Here is a 26,049-nt window from a genome sequence, read left to right as displayed (position 1 = left end):
TGTAAACGTGTACATTTTCGTGAGGGGCAAATTTACGCTAATTACGCGAATGCCGCTTGATCGCAAAAATCCCTCCGCGCGTAATGTTTTGTACATGTGTGAACTTTGATGCTGAATGTCTAAAAGTGTATCTATCGCAAAAATAACATCACCGTGAAAGTTTTATGGATGCAAAACGCGAAATTAAGCACTCGTGAAAAAATCCAAGTTTACGGTGTATAGTCATATAAAATATCACTAGTTTAAACAGGGTCTTAAATCGTAAGATTACAACTGTCACGGAGTCCCCCCCCCCCCATTAGACTATTGATATACCTTACGTTCCCTTGTTGTAATTTAATGATGGCGACTGATATAACCAACTAAATGATCTGAATCCGTCACAAACGTTACTAAGAGAACAACGTAATAGCTGCCGTGAGACCCACCTCACGCTAAGTTTACCTCCGTTTGTATCTTTATCAATCAGCTTACCAAGTGTCTATATCGTCTACACGTACTTTTGATGCATTCAAGATTCATAGGCTGTTAATGGATTTCTTGTAGAATGTGCCATTTTTGAAACATTCAAGGACAGATATCGTACACTCGTAGATCTAACGTTGTTTTCGTTAGGACTTGTAGGCGTGGAAATACAGCAAATTGCCTCTAAAGTCGTTTCTAGCATATTCCAATATTCAATATAAGAAAGGTACTAAGGCAAGACCGTAATGTCCATGAGATGTTGCTGGACTTACCTATCACTTACCAAAGGTTCCGGTCCAGTACATCCTCAGGAGAAACGGAGAATATATTATTGAAAAGATGGCCATATTTAGAATTTCTACAGCTGTCCAGGCAGTATCTGGGCAGCTGCAGTTGACATGATCGGTTGACTTCCATTGGTAATACGATAAGTCCAACTCTATATCACCAATCCATTAGTAATCCTCTGGTGTAATATAACATTTGTTATAAGGTAGCGAAATCCTTGTGATATGTTTAAACCTATATAGAGGAGCCTCATTTTCTCACAGGCTCGCATAACATTCTCGTTTACATCCAAATTTTGAAAAGATCCATATACAATGTTTATTTACCTCTGTCCAACAGTACAACCCAGGTTAATATTCATTTGTGTTATATTACAACTATTTAGATTTACAAAAAATTCAAAACCATATCGAAAGATCTGTTTATTAGTACACGTGTTATTTGTTTTCCATTAGATTCATCCATGCATGGAATATATTTGAGAACATCGCTATCAGATGCGCGTTTTACTGACTAGTATTATTTAGCTACGCACTTTTATTCATTGATGGGCCTAAAATGACACAGAAATTGATGGAAACTGGGTGTCAGAGGACGAAGATTCTGAATGGTAAAGTAACGAATGTTCCTGTTGTGTAGAGAATACCAACGTATACATGTATCATCTATACAGGGGCTGAATTAGTGTAAAATGGTAATGCGAAACCTTTAACAAAACCCAAGCCATGTTTTTATTTAATTTTTATTTTATCTGTTGCCATGTATAACATGACTTTAATGTAAAAATAAATATTTTTTGTCACAGTTGATTGTAACGTATTATCACAGTATATATAAACAAACAGGAGAGATTGACATCAGGATTGACGTGCCTTCCGTTTTCTTGGATTTGGAACTGTATCTTCCGGCCGGGCTTGGTGACTTGGTTCCGGTTCGTTTTCTCGTGACTTTAGGTTGAAGGTTTTCTACGTGGAGTAACGTATTATCACAGTTATATAAACAAATAGGAGAGATTAACATCAGTCTCCCAGGATGCTATGTTCCAGAAGAGTTCCCGAGAACCTGTCGTTCTGTCAACATGAATGTATAGATCAAATTTGATTCTCGGAGTCATAGATAGTTTACGATACACACAAAAGTATCGTAAAACCTTAGTGTGTAATGGAACATACCGTTTACTTTAAAGAAGAGCCGTGAAGACAATTTTAGTGTTATCTTTGACGACATACTCCAAACTGACAGTGGCCTGACCAGTTCATATGTCAAATTTAACTAGCAGTACATGTGTACTGATATAATAAGTGTCTCTATTGTCATTTTCAACACACAAACCATCTGCCTTGTACGGAAGCCGAATAGGACCGCCATAAAAATACAGGGCCTCGTTCCTTATGATTCATGAGATATGTATAAGATAGGTCACGTCTATTTACATACATTTATATCTTATACATGTATATGTCATCATTAGAAACGAGGTCTTATGATAAAAATTTAGCCTTGAAACAAACTTAATAAAAGCTGGCCAGTAGATAGTGAAGTTGAAATAATTCGTCTCTTTTATAATGGACTGGTAAAATGTTTGACAAGGTTTTGAATAATTGTCCACATCATTGTCGTTTCTTTGCTGTGCCTCGTTTTGACGTGCCTTCCGTTTTCTTGGATTTGGAACTGTATCTTCCGGCCGGGCTTGGTGACTTGGTTCCGGTTCGTTTTCTCGTGACTTTAGGTTGAAGGTTTTCTACGTGGAGTTTGTAGTTGGGGAAATGTTCCTCCAGTTCCTGTAACAGTGGTGTATACTGATACTGGGATGGTAACGGGGTCGACCCAGAATCTATTGATATACTGTCTGACATCATTTCCTTCTGTACTAGTATGTAGGTGCCGTGTGACGTCAGGAACTTATTTGCATACTCATGTTTATGCATATCCAGCTCTTTAACCAAACCTGTATAATACGAAAAGAACCGAAAATTAAAGCAAATCGAGAAACCAATTTAAGTACGAACTTGTATAATACATTGTTATCAAATGTTGAAGAGAATTTGAATAATGTATGAACAATTAATTGTTAATTACTATGAAATAATGTGATATATTATTTATTGTTTATGCTATATGTTTTAGCGTAAGTTAAATCCCCGATTTCTTTTGTCATTCATTGCCACCAATAACATTGTACTGCAAACGTCTTCACAAAAGTAAAACCAATTATTTTTATTATTATCAAACGTGTACTTAAATCTCAATCGCAACTTCCAAATTAAAAAAATGCAAATAAATCTATGTATAATAAGAGGTAGATGTTACATGCCTTCTAACAATGCCAAATCAGTGGCGTAGGAAGATGAAACGTAATGGGGGGGGGGGGCAAAGGTCCTCAATATTTCGTAACACCACCCCCCCCCCCCCCTCGCGCGCCACAAGAGATACTTGATTTTTTTCATATATCATTACACATAATCCTAGTGTACATCAGTTCTATATAGAAAGTGGCGTCGCTAACAGGAAATTAATGAATACGCAAATTAGCGTGGGTTTTGGGGGGTCCGCAGTATCACCTGGAACAATATTACGATTTAGAATTTTGATGATTTTGCAAGCGCCGAAGGCGCAAGATTTTGGTGTTTCAGGGGCGTAGGAAGCGGGGGGGGGGGGGGGGGGGGGGGCAATTGCCCCCCCCCCGTTCCCCAGGACGGAGGGGCAAACATGTCTTTTTGCCCCCCCCCCCCCCCATTTTCACTGAGTGAAATGTTCGAAATGTTCTAAAAATGGACATTTGAAAGAAAAAAGGGTCATCCTGCACATATTTGTACTTAATTTTAGAAAAACTTCCGCTGCGCGGCGCGTTTCCGAAAGCGTTCAAGCAAGTAATGTTCAAACCTTTAATAATGAAAATTCAATACACATGAACTAGACTAAAAATGTCTATCAAGGGATTATACTATTTCAAAAAATGTTTCTTAAAAGATTAATTTGTTTATATGTCTTAGCAAGACAATCAATTCATTATTATTTTGAGTGCCGATGGTGTGAATCCGGTATGTTCAGAAAGAGCTGGGTTGCATAATGGTATATGCCGACACTCACAATTATCATTTCATAGCGGGTAACTTTAAATAAAAAAATACCATGTTAAGAACTCTTAAAAATCATCAAAATACAAAATCGTAATATTTTTTCACGTGGGGAGACCCCCCGCCCCAAAAAACAAACAAAATCTCGCGACTACGGCGCTCGCTAATTCAACAAAATGCATCGTAAATCTCATCTCAGTCATTCTGAATCGTAAAATTTTTCCCGGGGGAGTACCCAGGACCTCCCAAACAACAAAATCTCACGCCTTCGGTGCTCGCAAATTCATCAAAGTACATCGTAAAACTCATTTCAGCCATTCTAAATCGTAAAATTTTTCCCGTGGGAGACCCCCGGACACCCCAACACCCAAATTTGGCGCCTTCAGCGCTCGCAAATTCAACAAAATGTATCGTAAAACTCTGCCACTCTAAATCGTATAATTTTCCCCCGGGGAGACCCCCGGATCCCTCAATCACCAAAATCTCGCGCCTTCGGCGCTCGAAAAGTCATCAAAATACATTGTAAAGCTCACCTCAGTCATTCTAAATTCTAATATTTTTCCAGGGGATACCTCGGACCCCCCATACTCGCATGCTAATTTGCGTATTCATTAATTTCCTGTTAGCGACGCCACTGTGTGTACGAGGATTATATGTAATAAGTATATCAAGTATCTCCTGTGGGTGCGGGGCGCGCGAGGGGGGGGGGGGGTTGTTACAAAATATTGAGGATCGTTGCCCCCCCCCCCCCCCCCCCCCCCCATTACGTTTCCTCTTCCTACGCCACTGTGTTTGGTGGGTGCAGTGGACTACCCCCGGAAAAAAATGCACGATTTTGAATGGGAGAGATGAGTTTTACAATGCATTTTGTTGAATTTGCGAGCGCCGCAGGCACGTGATTTTGGTGTTTGGGGGGTCCGGGGGTCTCCCCGGAACAAAATTACGATTTAGAATGGCTGAGATGAGTTTTAGGATGTATTTTGATTAACTTGCGAGGAGTAATTTTTTGTTGTTTGGGGGTCCCCCGAGAAAAATATTACGATTTTGAATGGCTGAGATGAGTTTTATAATGTATTTTGATGATTTTAAAGCGTTCTTAACACAGTAAATTTTTTATTTATAAAGTTACCTGCATTTAGAAATGATAATTGTGAGTGTCGTCATACCATTATGCAACTGAACATACCGGATTCACACCATCGCCAAATTGTTGTGTAACTCAAAATAATAATGAATTGATTGTCTTGCTAAGACATATAAACAAATTAATCTTTTAAGAAGCATTTTTTGAAATAGTATAACCCCTTGATGGACATTTTTGAACATTTTAGGAAACGCGCCACGCAGCGGAAAATTTTCTTAAATGAAGTACAAAAATGTGCAGGAGGACACTTTTTTCATTTAAATGTGCATTTTAGAACATTTCACTCGTCGAAAATGGAGGGGGGGGGGGGAGCAAAAAGACATGCCCCCCCCCCCCACCCCCCGCTCCCTACGCCCCTGCAAATGATTTCTACACATTATGTTTTATGGTAGGAAATTGACAAGGATCACGGATTTAATTTCTGACACACGCTACAATATAAATTTCACATATGTGGCCTTATTGTTGAGTTATGTAATGATTTTATTTATATTAGATGTGTATGCACCTACGACCTTCCGAACACAGGAATCCCACCAGGGGGTCTGAGGATCATGACTTTTCTAAAGGTATATATATAAAATGTTTGTATACCGCGGGCCTACATATACATACAGCGTGTAGTCAATGTAAATGCATTTACCTGTATGTAAATAATTCATTCTAAATGCATTTTAAACACACGCTCTATTTATAAAGTCAACTTAAATCCTCAAACATAACACATCACATATCATACAATGTACATCATGACAATGTACATCCCGGATTTCTAGGACAGATGTCGTTGACATCGTTTTACTGATCATTAGAATCACTTTAACACGAAAAAAACCCATGATATGATATTTATTTGGATTGCCTTAAAACTATGGACTTTAAATAGAAAATAATTTATATGTCTGATGCGGATACATCGACGTGGCTACATTTATAGGACTGTCAACTTATCGCAAAGCTGATTATTTATTCCAGTTAATTGATTCTAAATGACACAAACTACCAGTTTATCAGATAAACACTATAAAATAAATGATGATTATGTTAAAAGCGGCTATAGATTGGAGATTAACGCGGGAATACGTCACTGGTCACGTGATTCATGGGACTGCAGAAGAATATATAGGCTATCTGCGACAATGTGCCAATCAAAGCCCATTTATTGACGGTCTAAATCGATCGGTATATATATTGAATCGCAATTTAAAGGGATTGTGATGACATGAATCAGCGTTAAACTTGCGCTTTCGTATTTAATTTACACACGTCGAAAGAAAATACACCATTCAGACCAGGACACACATCCAGACACTCAAGATATCCAAACTCAAACTGGGACATACATCAGGGTCTCTCAAACTCTACAACGTCCAGACCGGAACACACATCCGGGCTACGCTACTTTTAGTGCCGAACTATTATCTTTAAAAATTTAGGAACAAGATGGTCTAACTTTGAGATAAAATATAAACCATAGGAATACAAGCATGCCAATTGTTTACATTTTATCTCAAAGTTAGACCCTTTTTCGATGGGTCTCTGGTGCGTAGTTGACGTTAGAGATGAACTACGATGCGTCCCAAGAAGACGCAGGAGCAACTGTGAAGTATCTCTAGTAAAACTCATGTCACTTCTACCCAATCAAAGACCTAGTCAGAACCAAAAGGCGTGCTCTATTGGCCACTTTCCAGAATAGCCACACATTTTCCAGTCGTAAAACATTCCTATCAATATATACTTGAGGGCCACTTGGTTACGTGATCATACCACTCAGAGAGATCGATATCCTATCATTTTATCAACTACTCGAGGTCGATAACAATGTAGACCCTGGACGTCTGTATATAGATCCATTCGTATGAGTTGTCTCCATACTCCTATACCAAACGGGGTTCTCTCACTTCTCTGATTCACAAAAAGCACATGATCACATTTGCCATCAAGAATTAATATAAAAAAAATTGTTGAAATGGAAACTGAATCATTTGGTTTAAGAGGTCAGTATGGAGTGCGAGATCAAAGTTTTGAGAAGTTGCATTGATGTGATGATTTCAGACAATCTGTAGAATGCTGACGATGACGCGACTGTCAGTGGTAGGGGTTATATGTGGCGACTGTCAGTGGTAGAGGTTATATGTGGCAACTGTCAGTGGTAGAGGTTATATGTGGCAACTGTCAGTGGTAGGGGTTATATGTTGCAACTGTCAGTGGTAGGGGTTATATGTGGTGACTGTTAGTGGTAGGGGTTATATGTGGCGACTGTCAGTGGTAGGGGTTATATGTGGCGACTGTCAGTGGTAGGGGTTATATGTGGCGACTGTCAGTGGTAGGGGTTTTATGTGGCGACTGTCAGTGGTAAGGGTTATATATGGCGACTGTCAGTTGTAGGGGTTTTATGTGGCGACTGTCAGTTGTAGGGGTTTATGTGGCGACTGTTATTATATGTGGCGACTGTCAGTGGTAGGTGTTATATGTGGCGACTGTCAGTTGTAGGGGTTATATGTGGCAACTGTCAGTTGTAGGGGTTTTATGTGGCGACGGTCAGTGGTAGGGGTTATATGTGGCGACTGTCAGTGGTAGGGGTTATATGTGGCGACTGTCAGTGGTAGGGGTTATATGTGGCGACTGTCAGTGGTAGGGGTTATATGTGGCGACTGTCAGTGGTAGGGGTTTAATGTGGCGACTGTCAGTGGTAGGGGTTATATGTGGTGACTGTCAGTGGTAGGGGTTTAATGTGGCGACTGTCAGTGGTAGGGGTTATATGTGGCGACTGTCAGTTGTAGGGGTTTCATGTGGCGACTGTCAGTGGTAGGGGTTATATGTGGTGACTGTCAGAGGTCGGTGTTATATGTGGCGTCTGTCAGTGGTAGGGGTTACATATGGCGACTGTCAGTGGTAGGGGTTATATGTGGTGACTGTCAGTGGTAGGGGTTATATGTGGCGACTGTCAGTGATAGGGGTTATATGAGGTGACTGTCAGTGGTCGGGGTTATATGTGGCGTCTGTCAGTGGTAGGGGGGTTATATGTGGCGACTGTCAGTGGTAGGGGTTATATGTGGCGACTGTTAGTGGTAGGGGTTAAATGTGGCGACTGTCAGTGGTAGGGGTTATATGTGGCAACTGTCAGTGGTAGGGGTTATATGTGGCGACTGTCAGTGGTAGGGGTTATATGTGGCGACTGTCAGTGGTAGGGGTTATATGTGGCAACTGTCAGTGATAGGGGTTTTATGTGGCGACTGTCAGTGATAGGGGTTATATGTGGTGACTGTCAGTGGTAGGGGTTTTATGTGGTGACTTTCAGTTGTAGGGGTTATATTTGGCGACTGTCAGTGGTAGGGGTTATATGTGGTGACTGTCAGTGGTAGGGGGTTTATGTGGTGACTTTCAGTTGTAGGGGTTATATGTGGCGACTGATAGCGGTAGGGGTTATATGTGGTGACTGTCAGTGGTCGGGGTTTTATGTGGCGACTGTCAGTGGTCGGGGTTTTTATGTGGTGACTGTCAGTGGTAAGGGTAATATGTGGCGACTGTCAGTGGTAGGGGTTATATGTGGCGACTGTCAGTGGTAGGGGTTATATGTGGCGAATGTCAGTGGTAGGGGTTACATGACGCGACTGTCAGTGGTAGGGATTATAAGACACGACTGTAGATGGTAGGGGTTACATGTGGCGACTGTCAGTGGTAGGGGTTTTATGTGGCGACTTTCAGTGGTAGGGGTTTTATGTGGCGACTGTCAGTGGTAGGGGTTATATGTGGCGACTGTCAGTGGTACAGGTTATATGTGGCGACTGTCAGTGTTAGGGGTTATATGTGGTGACTGTCAGTGGTAGGGGTTATATTTGGCGACTGTCAATGGTAGGGGTTATATGTGGCGACTGTCAGTGGTAGGGTTATATGTGGCGACTGTCAGTGGTAGGGATTATATGTGGCGACTGTCAGTGGTAGGAGTTATATCTGGCGACTGTTAGTGGTAGGGGTTATATGTGGCGACTGTCAGTGGTAAGGGTTATATGTGGCAACTGTCAGTGATAGGGGTTATGTGTGGCGAATGTTAGTGGTAGGGGTTACATGACGCGACTGTCAGTGGTAGGGGTTATAAGACACGACTGTAGGTGGTAGGGGTTATATGTGGCAACTGTCAGCTTTAGGGGTTATATGTGGTGACTGTTAGTGATAGGGGTTATATGTGGTGACTGTCAGTGATAGGGGTTATATGTGGTGACTGTCAGTTGTAGGTGTTTGATGTGGTGACTGTCAGTTGTAGGGGTTATATGTGGTGACTGTCAGTTGTAGGTGTTTGATGTGGTGACTGTCAGTTGTAGGGGTTATATGTGGTGACTGTCAGTGGTCGAGATTATATGTTTTGACTGTCAGTGGTCGGGGTTTTATGTAGCGTTTCTCAGTGGTAGGGGTTATATGTGGCGACTGTCAGTGGTCGGGGTTTTATGTGGCGACTGTCAGTGGTAGGGGTTATATGTGGCGACTGTCAGTGGTAGGGGTTATATGTGATGACTGACAGTGGTAAGGGTTTATATGTGGCGACTGACTGGCAGGGGTTATATGTGGCGACTGTCATTGGTAGGGGTTTTATGTGGCGAATGTCAGTGGTAGGGTTTATGTATATGTTTTAGCGACTGTTAGTGTGGCGGAGGGGTAGGGTTATATGTGGCGACTGTCAGTGGTAGGGGTTATATGTGGCGACTGTCAGTGGTAGGGGTTATATGTGGCGACTGTCAGTGATAGGGGTTATATGTGGCCGACTGTCAGTGGTAGGGGTTATATGTGGCGACTGTCAGTGGTAGGGGTTATATGTGGCGACTGTCAGTGGTAGGAGTTATATGTGACGACTGTCAGAGGTAGGGGTTATATGTGGCGACTGTCAGTGGTAGGGGTTATATGTGGCGACTGTCAGTGGTAGGGGTTATATGTGGCGACTATGGTAGGGGTTATATGTGGCGACTGTCAGTGGTAGGGGTTATATGTGGCGACTGTCAGTGGTAGGGGTTAGTTATATGTGGTTAGGGGTTATGTGGCGACTGTCAGGGGTGGTGGCAAACTGGGGGGTTATATGTGGCGACTGTCAGTGGTAGGGGTTATATGTGGCGACTGTCAGTGGTAGGGGTTATATGTGGCGACTGTCAGTGGTAGGGGTTATATGTGGCGACGACTTTCAGTGGTACTGTGGCGACTGTCAGTGTAGGGGTTATATGTGGCGACTGTCAGTGGTAGGGGTTATATGTGGCGACTGTCAGTGGTAGGGGTTATATGTGGCGACTGTCAGTGGTAGGGGTTATATGTGGCGACTGTCAGTGGTAGGGGTTATATGTGGCGACTGTCTGTAGGGGTTAGTGGATAGGGGTGGCGACTGTCAGTGTAGGGGTTATATGTGGTGACTGTCAGTGGTAGGGGTTATATTGTGACGCGACTGTCAGTGTAGGGTTATATGTGGCGACTGTCAGTGGTAGGGGTTATATGTGGCGACTGTCAGTGGTAGGGGTTATATGTGGCGACTGTCAGTGGTAGGGGTTATATGTGGCGACTGTCAGTGGTAGGGGTTATATGTGGCGACTGTCAGTGGTAGGGGTTATATGTGGCGACTGTCAGTGGTAGGGGTTATATGTGGGCACTGTCAGTGGTAGGGGTTATATGTGGCGACTGTCACTGTCAGTGATAGGGGTTATATGTGTGCGACTGTCAGTGATAGGGGTTATATGTGGCGACTGTCAGTGGTAGGGGTTATATGTGGCGACTGTCAGTGGTAGGGGTTATATGTGGCGACTGTCAGTGGTAGGGGTTATATGTGGCACGACTGTAGTGGTAGGGGTTATATGTGGCAACTGTCAGTGATAGGGTTATATGTGGGACTGTTCAGTGGTAGGGGTTATATGTGGCGACTGTCAGTGGTAGGGGTTATTATGTGGCGACTGTCAGTGGTAGGGGTTATATGTGGCGACTGTCAGTGGTAGGGGTTTATATGTGGCGACTGTCAGTGGTAGGGGTTTATGTGGCGACTGTTATTATATGTGGCGACTGTCAGTGGTAGGGGTTATATGTGGCGACTGTCATGTCAGTGGTTATATGTGGCGACTGTCAGTGGTAGGGGTTTTTATGTGGCGACTGTCAGTGGTAGGGGTTATATGTGGCGACTGTCAGTGGTAGGGGTTATATGTGGCGACTGTCAGTGGTAGGGTTATATGTGGCGACTGTCAGTGGTAGGGGTTATATGTGGCGACTGTCAGTGGTAGGGGTTATATGTGGCGACTGTCAGTGGTAGGGGTTATATGTGGCGACTGTCAGTGGTAGGGGTTATATGTGGCGACTGTCAGTGGTAGGGGTTATATGTGGCGACTGTCAGTGGTAGGGGTTATATGTGGCGACTGTCAGTGGTAGGGGTTATATGTGGCGACTGTCAGTGTAGGGGTTATATGTGGCGACTGTCATGGTAGGGGTTATATGTGGCGACTGTCAGTGGTGGTAGTGGGTTATATATGGGCGACTGTCAGTGGTAGGGGTTATATGTGGCGACTGTCAGTGGTAGGGGTTATATGTGGCGACTGTCAGTGTAGGGTTATATGTGGCGACTGTCAGGGTAGGGGTTATATGTGGCGACTGTCAGTGGTAGGGGTTATATGTGGCGACTGTCAGTGGTAGGGGTTATATGTGGCGACTGTCAGTGGTAGGGGTTATATGTGGCGACTGTCAGTGGTAGGGGTTATATGTGGCGACTGTCAGTGGTAGGGGTTATATGTGGCGACTGTCAGTGGTAGGGGTTATATGTGGCGACTGTCAGTGGTAGGGGTTATATGTGGCGACTGTCAGTGGTAGGGGTTATATGTGGCGACTGTCAGTGGTAGGGGTTATATGTGGCGACTGTCAGTGGTAGGGGTTATATGTGGCGACTGTCAGTGGTAGGGGTTATATGTGGGACTGTCAGTGGTAGGGGTTTATGTGGCGCGTCAGTGTAGGTTATAGTGGACTGTCAGGGGTAGGTTATATGTGGCGACTGTCAGTGTAGGGGTTATATGTGGCGACTGTCAGGGGTTATATGTGGCGACTGTCAGTGGTGGGGTTTATGTGCGACTGTCAGTGGTAGGGGTTATATGTGGCGACTGTCAGTGGTAGGGGTTTATATGTGGCGACTGTCAGTGGTAGGGGTTATATGTGGCGACTGTCAGTGGTAGGGGTTATATGTGGCGACTGTCAGTGGTAGGGGTTATATGTGGCGACTGTCAGTGGTAGGGGTTATATGTGGCGACTGTCAGTGGTAGGGGTTATATGTGGCGACTGTCAGTGGTAGGGGTTATATGTGGCGACTGTCAGTGGTAGGGGTTATATGTGGCGACTGTCAGTGGTAGGGGTTATATGTGGCGACTGTCAGTGGTAGGGGTTATATGTGGCGACTGTCAGTGGTAGGGTTATATGTGCGACTGTCAGTGGTAGGGGTTATATGTGGCGACTGTCAGTGGTAGGGGTTATATGTGGCGACTGTCAGTGGTAGGAGTTATATGTGGCGACTGTCAGTTAGGTAGGGGTTATATGTGGCGACTGTCAGTGGTAGGGGTTATATGTGGCGACTGTCAGTGGTAGGGGTTATATGTGGCGACTGTCAGTGGTAGGGGTTATATGTGGCGACTGTCAGTGGTAGGGGTTATATGTGGCGACTGTCAGTGGTAGGGGTTATATGTGGCGACTGTCAGTGGTAGGGGTTATATGTGGCGACTGTCAGTGGTAGGGGTTATATGTGGCGACTGTCAGTGGTAGGGGTTATATGTGGCGACTGTCAGTGGTAGGGGTTATATGTGGCGACTGTCAGTGGTAGGGGTTATATGTGGCGACTGTCAGTGGTAGGGGTTATATGTGGCGACTGTCAGTGGTAGGGGTTATATGTGGCGACTGTCAGTGGTAGGGGTTATATGTGGCGACTGTCAGTGGTAGGGGTTATGTGGCGACTGTCAGTGGTAGGGGTTATATGTGGACATTGTTGTACTTTACAGTATAATATGGGCCTGTGTTTAAATATGCTTGTCACTCTGGCGGGTCGAACTTTAATCTGATTACAATGTTATATATTAAACCATTTAGCTTAAAGTGCAATACAGGTTTCGAGAGGTCACCATTTATTAAAAATCTATAGAAATTGGGCTCTGCCTAAATGGACTGTGATCAATACTATAGGATCAGATAATATTGTTCCATGTGACATTCCGGCAGGATTAAAATGCATAAAGCAGTATCTTTAACGGGATTCCCCTATTCAAATACATGTAAATGTCTGTTTATTTAAATAGCAACGATGTATAATGGGTATTCCTGAGCTATGTCACAGGCAGCTAAAACCAAAAGTCATCAGATTGTGTATTTGTTTGTTGTTATTTACTATGATACTGCCATCTACAGATCAAACAACAGTAGCGGTTCTAATGGTAGAGCAAACCAACCATACAGTGATTGCGACACCGTATCGACCAAATGTTTATAGGCACAAATAGGTTGATTTTCATTCATAAACTTGTTTAAAAAAATAAGTACAATTAATCGCCTTGATGTGTCAAAATCTGATTTACCCACCCATGGCTACTTGTATTGGCTTACACGAACAACTTGATTGCTATCATTTATAAGGAAAGTTTGAGATAACATTCCAGGTAAAACGGAAGTCTAAGACAGAGTTGGTACCTAGAGTGCAGGTTATACAATTAATTGTAATAACACACGGATTTCAGTACATGCATAGAGATGGTAAGCTATAATAACTAACGGAATAAAGGTAACTCTATCCCTGTTGAACTTTCATAATCTACGTCGTATCATGGTGGCTCAGTTCACAGGCATGACAAGTGGAGAAAGGGGGTTGCAAAAAGGTTGCAATTGTGCGTAATAATATGGTATACTAGTCATTCTGAGTAGTTATTTGGAGTGATGTGAATCGTATACTCGGTTTCATTTGAGAAAATGGATGGAAAATCATAGCATATTTTTCTTAAATGGTGTCTTATGTCCCGGCAAGTAACCGGCTTCGTATGATCATAAGAAATGATCAGTTGGTAATTCTCCTGTCGAATGGTCCAGTGCGTTATTCTAAAACATAATAAAACAGTATTGTATTTCATAATCTAACAGCACGAAGATAAATACACTGAACAATACGTTGTCGTCATCTTAGTGGGAATGAGTGAACGTGATTTGGCTTTATTTGCCCGTACATGTTGGAGTTGTGCCATATCTAACACAGATAAACGACCTAGCACTATTTATCTCATTCAGAAATGTTGTTTACATGACTGATGTCTTACCCAAGGCACCCGGGGCTTGTGGCAGATTCTCCACACAGTATACATTTTATTGTCAGGTCGGTCTGACGTTTCTTTATGTTGTCATTGGTTCCTGTGAAAAGCTCGCGCGAGGTCAGGGACGGGGACATGTTTTCCTCGTGACAGTAATACCGGACTATTATGTTTCCTTTGTAACTGTATTAAGGGTATTTATGTACGCTTATGGATACCTATCTAGATCTTTCTTGTGCAGACAATCAACCATATCTTTTGTCGACTGACGTGCGAGGTGTGGTCTCATAGCCTTTAAAACAATCACTTTTACATTAAATACCATATCATTGAGCATTCCTTTTTACGTGTCTGTGTGTCCGTGTCACCGGGTACCTGTTATAGTATGTAGTTTGTAATGAACACTCAGTAGTGATCAAATATCCAAGTAAACGTGTCTTCGTGATGTAAGCGAGGACTGTCCAATTGCCTTAGGTTCTATAACGGTACAACTATATCAGTTCAACAGCAACTTTTTAGAATCATTGCTTTGTAACAAGTTGATATTGTAACAAGTGGTACACGGACAAAGTCTGGTTAACTTCTTCACAACCCTGCCGTCCCTAAATAGTTCATACAATCTTTGGATTATACATTAACAAGCGCTATTTAAGTGGGTGGATAAAACCGGAATACACAAGAAAAATCACCAACCTACGGTCAGTAGCTGGCAACAGACCCACGTTGGTTTCGAACTCGCAGCCCGGAAAATGTGTGGGTAAGGTGAAATTATTGATAGTGATACACCTTACCAGTCGGTCACCGCAGCCTATATAGTTCAGGGAGCACATTCAATAGGTAGTATTTTAACAACTGTTACGGGGTTGCAAAATGGTACAAATGTTGAAATATTACATTAGCCTTGTTAACCTGCGACTAAAAACAGTAATAGGCGTCATAATTCGGCATCTATTAACCTTTTATCAAGGTAACGAGGAGGATGGACTTCCTGTTAGATGGACAAAACTAAAGACTATAAACAAATTAAACCCTCAGCCGAAATAGGTACAGAGGATGGATAAAGAACATGTCGATTTGATTGATCAGGCCGTGTAAATCAGACCGTGTAAATCAGGCCGTGTAAATCAGACCGTGTAAATCAGGCCGTGTAAATCAGGCCGTGTAAATCAGACCGTGTAAATCAGACCGTGTAAACCAGGCCGTGTAAACCAGGCAGGCCGTGTAAATCAGGCCGTGTAAATCAGACCGTGTACATCAGGCCGTGTAAATCAGGCCGTGTAAACCAGGCCGTGTAAATCAGGCCGTGTAAATCAGACCGTGTAAATCAGGCCGTGTAAATCAGGCCGTGTAAATCAGACCGTGTAAACCAGGCCGTGTAAACTAGGCAGGCCGTGTAAATAGGCCATGTAAATCAGACCGTGTAAATCAGACCGTGTAAATCAGGCCGTGTAAATCAGGCCGTGTAAATCAGACCGTGTAAACCAGGCCGTGTAAACCAGGCCGTGTAAATCAGACCGTGTAAATCAGACCGTGTCAGGCCGTGTAAATCAGACCGTGTAAATCAGACCGTGTAAAATAAGTGGTCGCCTCTGATCCAACTCCAATTTGTCATTGTCTGTGTAAACAATACATGCCTTTGTTAGCAGCAACATTTGACACGTATATTCCTTCAAAAACATGGACAGTCCTGGTTTTTAAGTGGGGAAATCCAATCCTTCTCGCATAGTTTATGTTTGAAAATTCAATAACGTGCCAGTAAAGCAACTCGTATTTCTCTGTAATCGACTCCCGTATGGCCATTTGACGTGGGACGGCTACATTAGGTGCCCAACTCGGCCTGTTTGTACTCACTACTAAACTAATAGAAAGGTCAATATTGAAGTTTATAAATGAGAAAATCTGTATTTGTATAGATGTATACCTAATGTACAAGCCATTGAAATCTCAATAATTAAACATTACTGTTATCGTACGTAACATAGGCGGTCAATCATTTGTATACACGTAAAATTAGACCACACTATCTAATATAGAGGATGCATACCATCCTCGATATTCCAGGGCTTCCGATCACTTACGATCTCTACACCCCTGGACTATCTCATAGTGAAATTGAAGGCAGCTCAGCGGAAAACATTTGACCAATCACAGCTAGCAAAGATTTCCTTTGAAGACTACAAAGAGAGGACGCCTAACATCAAAGCCACACAGTCAACCACAGTGTACCGTTATACGGCTCTTTTGATGTACATCAAATGACTAAATTACCTGTTCTATTCCGTTGCCTCCAGTTTCACTATGAGATAGTCCAGGGGTGTAGAGATCGTAAGTGATCGGAACCCCTGGAGTATCGAGGATGGATGCATACCAGATACACGTAATATGGCAGGGTATCCAAACTACCAAGAAATCATGTCTGATAAGCGGTACAATTTCTTCAAAAAAGAGCCATGAAAATCGGGTTTTGAAAATTTCCCACACTTCTAATAACTTGTACGCTTCGTCCGTTCTGGTCAATTCATTGTTATTGCACTGTATATACTTAAGAATGATTCCGTTTCTTCCATATACTTGAAAACCGATATTACATGGACGTATGGGACAGTTCTATGTATAATAGTACTACTTGATGGGACAATCAATGTAAGGGTAGATTTTACATTATACAGCCATTAAAGGCGAGTGAATGGCTTATCAATCACAGGTAATAGTCGGGGATGATTAACAAACACGAGCAACAGGATGTTCTGTGAAGTCAGGTCCATTGAAATAGAATTCATTATAAATAATCGACATTCATAACCGAATAATATTTCAATGAAATCATTTAGGCATTGGAAATAGTGTTTGTAATGTCGTTATAACACATATAGTGGTAGCTAGGAGACTTGTCTATCTTACGTATACCTAGTCCGTATTTTGTCAGGTATACCATAACCAATAAATAACGGCAAATAAGAATACACAAAATATCATTGTTTATGTAATGACTTATGAGATATATATACACCACAGGCGTTTTAAATCTTTATAAACAATTATTGTTTAGGCGTCTTCAATATTCGTGTGTTCGATTTAGACACAAGTTATAGGCTGACTGGTTATATACACGTTGACCATAATTAGTATTTAGTAAAAGCGTGTGTATTGAAAGTTGTAAAGGAAAAATATAGAGTCGTTAGGGGAAAACGGGGTGGCCGAGTGGTTCACCTCTGGGTTACGCGTTCAAATATCATGTGGGACAGGTGCCAGGTACTAGTCACTGGTCGGTAGTTTTTCTGTAGGTACTCCGGCTTTCCTCCACCAACAAACCTGGCAAGTCATTAAATTACCCTTGTTGTTATAGGACGTTAAACTAATAAAACCAAATCAAATCAGTCCAGCATGGTGCCATAACTCCCATTTATACATTTTATTTAATCAAAAGTGAATTGTTACCCCTCGTTACGTCCCCGATGGAGGGGACTGACATCTCATTAATACCCCTCCCATATTGTCGCCAGACTCACCTGTCTCGTCCGATAGATCCACCGTCACGTTGGAGTTTCCGTATCCGGCTCGGCGTTTGATGCTGTTTAGAAGGTTGATCACGGCACACATTGGGTTACAGATCAGCGTCTCATTATCACCGTATTTAACACAGATAAACATGTTGTCCTGTACGGAACTATATTATCCTATAAAACGGTTAATAAAAAATCACACATCTAAAGTACATTCCTTATAGTATAAACTGTAGTCCAATGTTTCATTACTGCTGTCCGGACGTGGTCAGACCGGTACCCGGTCGATCTATACCCCCACAGTATTTTGACTTAACACCACAGAACAGCGGGGATGAATGAATGTTAATTCAAAATCCACCACAATCGCACTGCCAGGCTTAGCTAAGTATTGTCTACCACCCGGCCTAGCTCGCCAGACTACACGAGCTCGGGGGTAAATTGTTCAATTTAAACCATTGAAGGATTATGATAACGACAGTTGGGTATTACCTGTATTGAACTACTTTAAATGCATTCGACAGGTGTGTGTATAAATACCACCTTTAAACGAGCGTAAATGACACAGGATCCAACACGAACATAATACTTACCTGGACAGTTTTAACTTCCCGTCTGTTTACATTTTACGAAAACAAGAACGGTATAACAGTAACTTACAGCGAAAATAACACCATTAGGAAACCATATATAACATTTCCCAAGGAATGAAAAAAAAACCCAACAACTTATGAATTTTCTATTTAGAATGCTTTTCAATTATTTTTATCCGTCAAGGGCAGTTGACAACGACCACGGAACACAAACCCAAGTTACAAGTGACACATAAAATGTGGTACGTTGTATAACAATTTTATTCCGCACCAGATTAAGACATATTGTACGTGTTTCTTCATCATCAGTTGATGGTGTCTTAATCTGCTGTGGAATAAGCATGTACGATATCTGATGTGGAATAAGCACGTACGATATCCGATGTGGAATAAGCACGTACAATGTTTTATGTGGAATAAGCTCGTACAATGTCTGATGTGGAATAAGCACGTACAATGTCTGATGTGGAAAAAGTACGAACGATGTCTGATGTGGAATAAGCACGTACGATATCCGATGTGGAATAAGCACGTACAATGTGTGATGGGGGAATAAGCACGTACGATATATGGTGTGGAATAAGCACGTACAATGTCTGCTGTGGAATAAGCACGTACAATGTCTTATATGCAATAAGCACGCACAATGTTTGATGTGGAATAAGAACGTACAATGTCTGCTATGGAATAAGCACGTACGATATCTGATGTTGAATAAGCACGTACAATGTATGATGTGGAATAAACACGTGGAATAAGCACGTACAATGTCTGCTGTGGAATAAGTACGTACGATATATGATGTGGAATAAGCACGTACAATGTCTGATGTGGAATAAGCACGTACGATATATGGTGTGGAATAAGCACGTACGATATATGGTGTGGAATAAGCACGTACAATATCTGATGTGGAATAAGTACGTACGATATCTGATGTGGAATAAGCACATACAATGTCTGATGTGGGATAAGCACGTATAATGTCTGCTGTGAAATAAGTACGTACGATATTTGATGTGGAATAAGCACGTACGATATCTGATGTGGAATAAGCACGTACGATGTCTGCTGTGGAATAAGCACGTACGATGTTGGATGTGGAATAAGCACGTACAATGTCTGATGTGGAATAAGCACGTACAATGTCTGATGTGGAATAAGCACGTACGATATATGGTGTGGAATAAGCACGTACGATTTCTGCTGTGGAATAAGCACGTACGATGTCTGCTGTGGAATAAGCACGTACGATGTCTGCTGTGGAATAAGCACGTACGATGTTGGATGTGGAATAAGCACGTACGATGTTGGATGTGGAATAAGCACGTACGATGTCTGATGTGGAATAAGCACGTACGATATATGGTGTGGAATAAGCACGTACGATGTCTGCTGTGGAATAAGCACGTACGATGTTGGATGTGGAATAAGCACGTACGATGTTGGATGTGGAATAAGCACGTACGATGTTGGATGTGGAATAAGCACGTACGATGTCTGCTGTGGAATAAGTACGTACGATGTTGGATGTGGAATAAGCACGTACAATGTTTGATGTGGAAAAGGCACGTACGATGTCTGTTGTGGAATAAGTACGTACGATGTTGGATGTGGAATAAGCACGTACGATGTTGGATGTGGAATAAGCACGTACGATGTTGGATGTGGAATAAGCACGTACGATGTTGGATGTGGAATAAGCACGTACGATATATGTGTGGAATAAGTACGTACGATGTTGTATGTGGAATAAGCACGTACGATGTTGTATGTGGAATAAGCACGTACAATGTTGATGTGGAAAAGCACGTACGATGTTGGATGTGGAATAAGCACGTACGATGTTGATGTGGAATAAGCACGTACGATGTTTGATGTGGATGTGGAATAAGCACGTACGATGTTGGATGATGTTTTGGAATAAGCACGTACGATGTCTGCTGTGGAATAAGTACGTACGATGTATGGATGTGGAATAAGCACGTACGATGTTGGATGTGGAATAAGCACGTACGATGTTGGATGTGGAATAAGCACGTACGATGTTGGATGTGGAATAAGCACGTACGATGTTGGATGTGGAATAAGCACGTACGATGTTGGATGTGGAATAAGCACGTACGATGTTGGATGTGGAATAAGCACGTACGATGTTGGATGTGGAATAAGCACGTACGATGTTGGATGTGGAATAAGCACGTACGATGTCTGCTGTGGAATAAGTACGTACGATGTCTGCTGTGGAATAAGTACGTACGATGTTGGATGTGGAATAAGCACGTACGATGTCTGCTGTGGAAAAGGCACGTAAAACGTTAGTCCGTTAAACATGCCTATATTATTAGGCTTTAATTTTTTGCCCATTATATATTAGGCAAACGAAAAAATACAAAAGCCTAATAATATAGGCAGGTGTAGCGGACTAAGCAAACAAAAAAAGCCTTATAATATAGGCAGGTTTAGTGGACTAGGCAAATAAAAAAAAATAGATAAATAAATATAAAAAAAAAACTAATAATATAAGCAGATTTAGCGGACTTATACAATGTCTGATGTGGAATAATTGTGATGGCAAATTCTTCACGCAATTCTCATTCCGCATCAAATTGATCATCCTCGATACTCCAGGGGTTCCGATCACTTACGATCTCTACACCCCTGGACTATCTCATAGTGAAACTGGAGGCAACAGAATAGAACAGGTAATTTAGTCATTTGATGTACATCAAAAGAGCCGTATAACGGTACACTGTGGTTGACTGTGTGGCTTTGATGTTAGGCGTCGCTCTCTCTGTAGTCTTCAAAGGAAATCTTTGCTAGCTGTGATTGGTCAAATGTTTTCCGCTGAGCTGCCTTCAATTTCACTATGAGATAGTCCAGGGGTGTAGAGATCGTAAGTGATCGGAAGCCCTGGAATATCGAGGATGCAAATTGATACACTGTTTAACCAGGGTGGGGAATCACATGACTCTAAATGATATGTTTCACGGAAAGATGGCGAAACTCCTGCCACTTCAGGCATATGTTACGGTAAAAAGCTGGTATTATCAGTCAATCATTATAATTTATATAGCCTTAACCAATCTGTGTATTGATATTTATACCGTTATTTGCGTGTACAATATAATGTATCTGTACCTTTCTCTTTTTATTACAAACCTGTTTCAACATATAGTTTACAATTTCCCTGTTACAGTAACTATTTGGTGCGGTTTAGTGTGGTGGTGAATAAAATACAATGTATTAGGCCTAAATGCTGCCGATTAAAAATTGCGTATAATTGTAAAGAATTAAATACGTTGTATTACACTGTATCAATTTGATGCGGTCAGTATTTTATAAAAATGTGGAAGTGAATACACGTTTAAAATACATTGAATCACAGGGACATGGCACGAAAATTTTTAACCAATAGTATACATATATATATTATAGTATAAAGGGTATGAACTCGGCGGTCGAAAAAAAAGGACCTATTTTTTTAAGACGACATTTCGACCGGACAGGGAAATGTCTACCTAGCATATTTTTCGTAAATTTCCAGATTCATCAAGCCATAACTTCGTCAATACTTGGCCAATTTTGTTCATCAAGCACTCAATGGAAAGATAAATTATTTCTCTTTAAGGCAAAAAAAAATATCCGTTAATGTAGTATAGAATCCATTTATTAAAATAATCACGGTTTTAAAAAATAGCTCCGTTTTTCTCGACCGCCGAGTTCATACCCTTGATACTATAATATATATATATATGTATACTGTTAGTTTAAATAAGTCGTGACAGGTCCCTGTGCATTGAATGATTTTATTACATGTGTAAAATACATTGAATGATTTTTTTGAGGAATAAGTATAATGCGTAATATATCATTCTAGGGTCAAATCAACACCCAAGTATGATAACATTATTTTAAGGTGGAGGGAGTCGCGTATATCGTCGAACGCTTTGAAAGAAAGTACAAAGATGTTTTGTGTGAATCTACTGGTCAAGTCTCGCCCTGTCTTAGAAGAAATGTGAGAGAGAGAGATAACGGTATAGGTTGATAATGATGTGCGATGTTTGTTGATCTTCTGATAGACAGGATATATGATGGCTATTCATTGGCACAGTCTTCCTGATAAATAGGGACCACGAGATACGAGATGTGATTGGGAACAACTAAGTATACAATGTACTATCCGGGAGGTCTGCTCGGCTCGAGAAGAAACTCTTATCGGCAGTTGTTATAGTCAGGCCCACAGGCGTTTGGCTCTATAGACATTCTTTTCTCTCTTTATATGTACTGCGTCGAAATGTTCGAAACGACACAGTATTACATATAAATAGAGAGAGAAATGTCTATAGAGCCAAACGCCTGTGTGATCCGGCCTGATGTCCACCTAGTAATTTAGCCTGGAGGCCCTACCCAGGAATTATGGGTAGGGCCTCCAGGCTACCTTGTAATTTAGTTTTCAACTTCGATATTTGTTGGTTTTCAAAAGATGCATACAAGGACGTGTATCTACATCACTGATTCATATAAACACTTAAATATCAAAAAAGACGAATGACGGAGGACACAGTCTAAACAATAACAGTATACATCACAGGGACCTGGCACGAACATTTTTAACCAACAGTATACACATACTCTGTATACGTTGACAAACTACACAAAAACCACACACTCTGTACACATTGACTAACTACACAAAAACCACACAGGGGCGTAGGAAGCGGGGGGGGCAGGGGGGCAACTGCCCCCGTTCCCCAGGACGGGGGGGGGGGCAAACATGTCTTTTTGCCCCCCCCCCCCCCCCCATTTTCGCTGACTGAGATTTTCTAAAAATGCTTATTTGAAAATAAAAAGGGTTCTCCTGCACATTTTTCGTACTTCATTCTAGAAAATTTTCCGCTGCGCGGCGCATTTCCTAAAACGTTCAAGCACATAATGTCAAACCTTAAATAGTAAAAATTCAATACACACGTCTAGACTTAAAATGTCCATCAAAGGATTCTATGTACTATTTAAAAAAAATTCTCTTAAAAGATCAGTTTGTTTATATGTCTTAGTGAGACAATTAATTCAGTTTTTTTATGTTACACAACAATGTGCCGATGGTGTGAAGCCGGTATATTCAGATCGAGTAGGGTTGCATAATGTTCTTACAATTATCATTTCTAAATGCAGGTAGCTTTAAATCGAAAAATTACCATGTTAAGAACGCTTTATAATCATCAAAATACATCTTAAAACTCATCTCAGCAATTCTAAATCGTATTTTTTTTCCCGGACCCCCCTAACAACAAATTCTCGCGCCTTTGGGCGCTCGCAAATTCATCAAAATGCATCGTAAAAACTCATCTAAGCTATTCTAAATCGTAAAAAAAATTCCGGGGTAGAACCACCGGACCCCTCAAACACCAAAATCTCGCGCTTTCGGGCGCTCGCAAAATCATCAAAATACATTGTAAAACTCATCTCAGCCATTCTAAATTACAATATTTTTCCCGGGGGTCACCCTCAGACCCCTAAAACTCCAAAATCTCGCGCCTTCGGCGCTTACACGCTAATTTGGCCAATTTGCGTATTCGTTAATTTCCTTTTAGCGACCCCACTGTCTATAAATGATCAAGGATTAAATTTAATGATATATGAAAAAAGTATATAAAGTATATTTAGTTGTGTGTTGAATTAATCTCCTCCTGTAGGTGCGGGGCGGGGGGTGTTACAAAATATTAAGGACCTTTGCCCCCCCCCCCCCCCCCCATTATGTTTCATCTTCTTACGCCACTGCCACATACTCTGTACACGTTGACAAACTACACAAAAACCAAATACTCTTTACACGTTGACAAACTACACAAAAACCACATACCTCTGTACACGTTGACAAACTGCACAACAAGGGCCCAATGGGCCCGAATTGCTCACCTGCAATCTGGTAATCATACATGGTTCATACTTGACAAAGAGTAAATAAGAATTTATATCATCCCTTTTGCCTCTTGGTTATTAAAAAGAAGTCATTTAAAGATTTTAGCCTATTTGACCCCTGTGACCTTGAATGAAGGTCAAGGTCATTCTTTTGAACAAACTTGGTAGCCCTCTATCACAGCATTCCTCAGGCTCAATATCAAGTCCCTATGCCTTTTGGTTTCTAAGAAGAAGTCTTTTAAAGATTTTAGCCTATTTGACCCCTGTGACCTTGAATGAAAGTCAAGTGCATTCATTTGAACAAACTTTGTAGCGCTTCACCCCAACATGACACATGCCCAATATCAGGTCTCTAGCGCTCTTGGTTATTAAGAAGTTGTTTAAAAATTTTAGCCTATCTGACCCCTTTGACCATGAATGATGTTAAGGTCATTCATATGAACAAACTTGGTAGCCCTTGATCCCAGCATGCCATAGGCCCACAATCAGGTCCCTAGGCTCTTTGGTTATTAAGAAGAAGTCGTTTGAAGATTTTAGCCTTTTTGACCCCTGTGACCTTAAATGAAAGTCAAGGTCATTCATTTGAACAAAGTTGGTATGTCACAGGCCTAATATCAGGTTCCTAGGCCTCTTGGTTATTAAAAAGAAGTCGTTTAAAGATTTTAGCCTATTTGACCCCAGTGACCTTGAATGAAAGTTAAGGTCATTCATTTGAACAAGTTTGGTAGTCCTTCATCCCAGCATGTTACATGCCAAGTATCGGGTCTCTAGGCCTCTTGGTTATGAAGCAGAAGTCTTAACAAGATATTTCAGCCTATTTGACCCCTGTGTGAAAAGTTGACGCCGGACGGACGGACGACGGACGGACGACGGATGCTGCACCATAGCATAAGCTCACTTGCCCTTCGGGCAGGTGAGCTAAAAACCACATACTCTGTACACGTTGACAAACTACACAAAAACCACATACCTCTGTACACGTTGACAAACTACACAAAAACCACATACTCTGTACACTTTGACAAACTACACAAAAACCACATACTCTTTACACGTTGACAAACTACACCAAAACCAAATACTCTGTACACGTTGACAAACTACACAAAAACCAAATACTATGTACACGTTGACAAACTACACAAAAACCACATACTCTGTACACGTTGACAAACTACACAAAAACCACATACGCTGTACACGTTGACAAACTACACAAAAACCACATACTCTGTACACATTGACAAACTACACAAAAACCACATACTCTGTACACGTTGACAAACTACACAAAAACCAAATACTCTGTACACGTTGACAAACTACACAAAAACCAAATACTCTGTACACGTTGACAAACTACACAAAAACCAAATACTCTGTACACGTTGACAAACTACACAAAAACCACATACCTCTGTACACGTTGACAAACTACACAAAAACCACATACCTCTGTACACGTTGACAAACTACACAAAAACTACATACTCTGTACACGTTGACAAACTACACAAAAATCACATACTCTGTACACGTTGACAAACTACACAAAAACCAAATACTCTGTACACGTTGACAAACTACACAAAAACTACATACTCTGTACACGTTGACAAACTACACAAAAAAAAACCACATACTCTGTGCACATTGACAAACTTCACAAAAACCACAAACTCTGAATACGTTGACAAACTACACAAAAACCACATACCTCTGTACACGTTGACAAACTACACAAAAACCACATACGCTGTACACGTTGACAAA

At 41.5% G+C, this 26,049-nt stretch overlaps 1 protein-coding gene across 1 annotated transcript; it reads right to left on the bottom strand.

The window, feature by feature from the left end:
• Positions 1–1,481: 1,481 nt before the first annotated feature.
• LOC138319338 (uncharacterized protein CXorf65 homolog) lies at positions 1,482–18,240 on the bottom strand. Its single transcript, XM_069262419.1, has 2 exons — positions 17,768–18,240; positions 1,482–2,701 (listed from the first exon to the last, which is right to left on the bottom strand). Exons 1-2 carry the CDS (start codon positions 17,907–17,909, stop codon positions 2,364–2,366), a joined length of 480 nt encoding a protein of 159 aa, XP_069118520.1. The 5' UTR covers positions 17,910–18,240; the 3' UTR covers positions 1,482–2,363.
• Between the last annotated feature and the right edge of the window lie 7,809 nt (positions 18,241–26,049).

Source organism: Argopecten irradians, chromosome 3 (assembly GCF_041381155.1).
Source record: "Argopecten irradians isolate NY chromosome 3, Ai_NY, whole genome shotgun sequence".
Taxonomy (NCBI): domain Eukaryota; kingdom Metazoa; phylum Mollusca; class Bivalvia; order Pectinida; family Pectinidae; genus Argopecten; species Argopecten irradians.
This window is presented reverse-complemented; position numbering and strand designations above follow the sequence as displayed.

Coding starts and splice junctions, on each gene's coding strand:
- LOC138319338 (XM_069262419.1), bottom strand. CDS start 17,909: ATGTTTATCTGTGTTAAATACGGTGATAATGAGACGCTGATCTGTAAC. Junction 2,702..17,767: donor GGATCTATCGGACGAGACAG/GTGAGTCTGGCG, acceptor CGTATTATACAG/GTTTGGTTAAAGAGCTGGAT.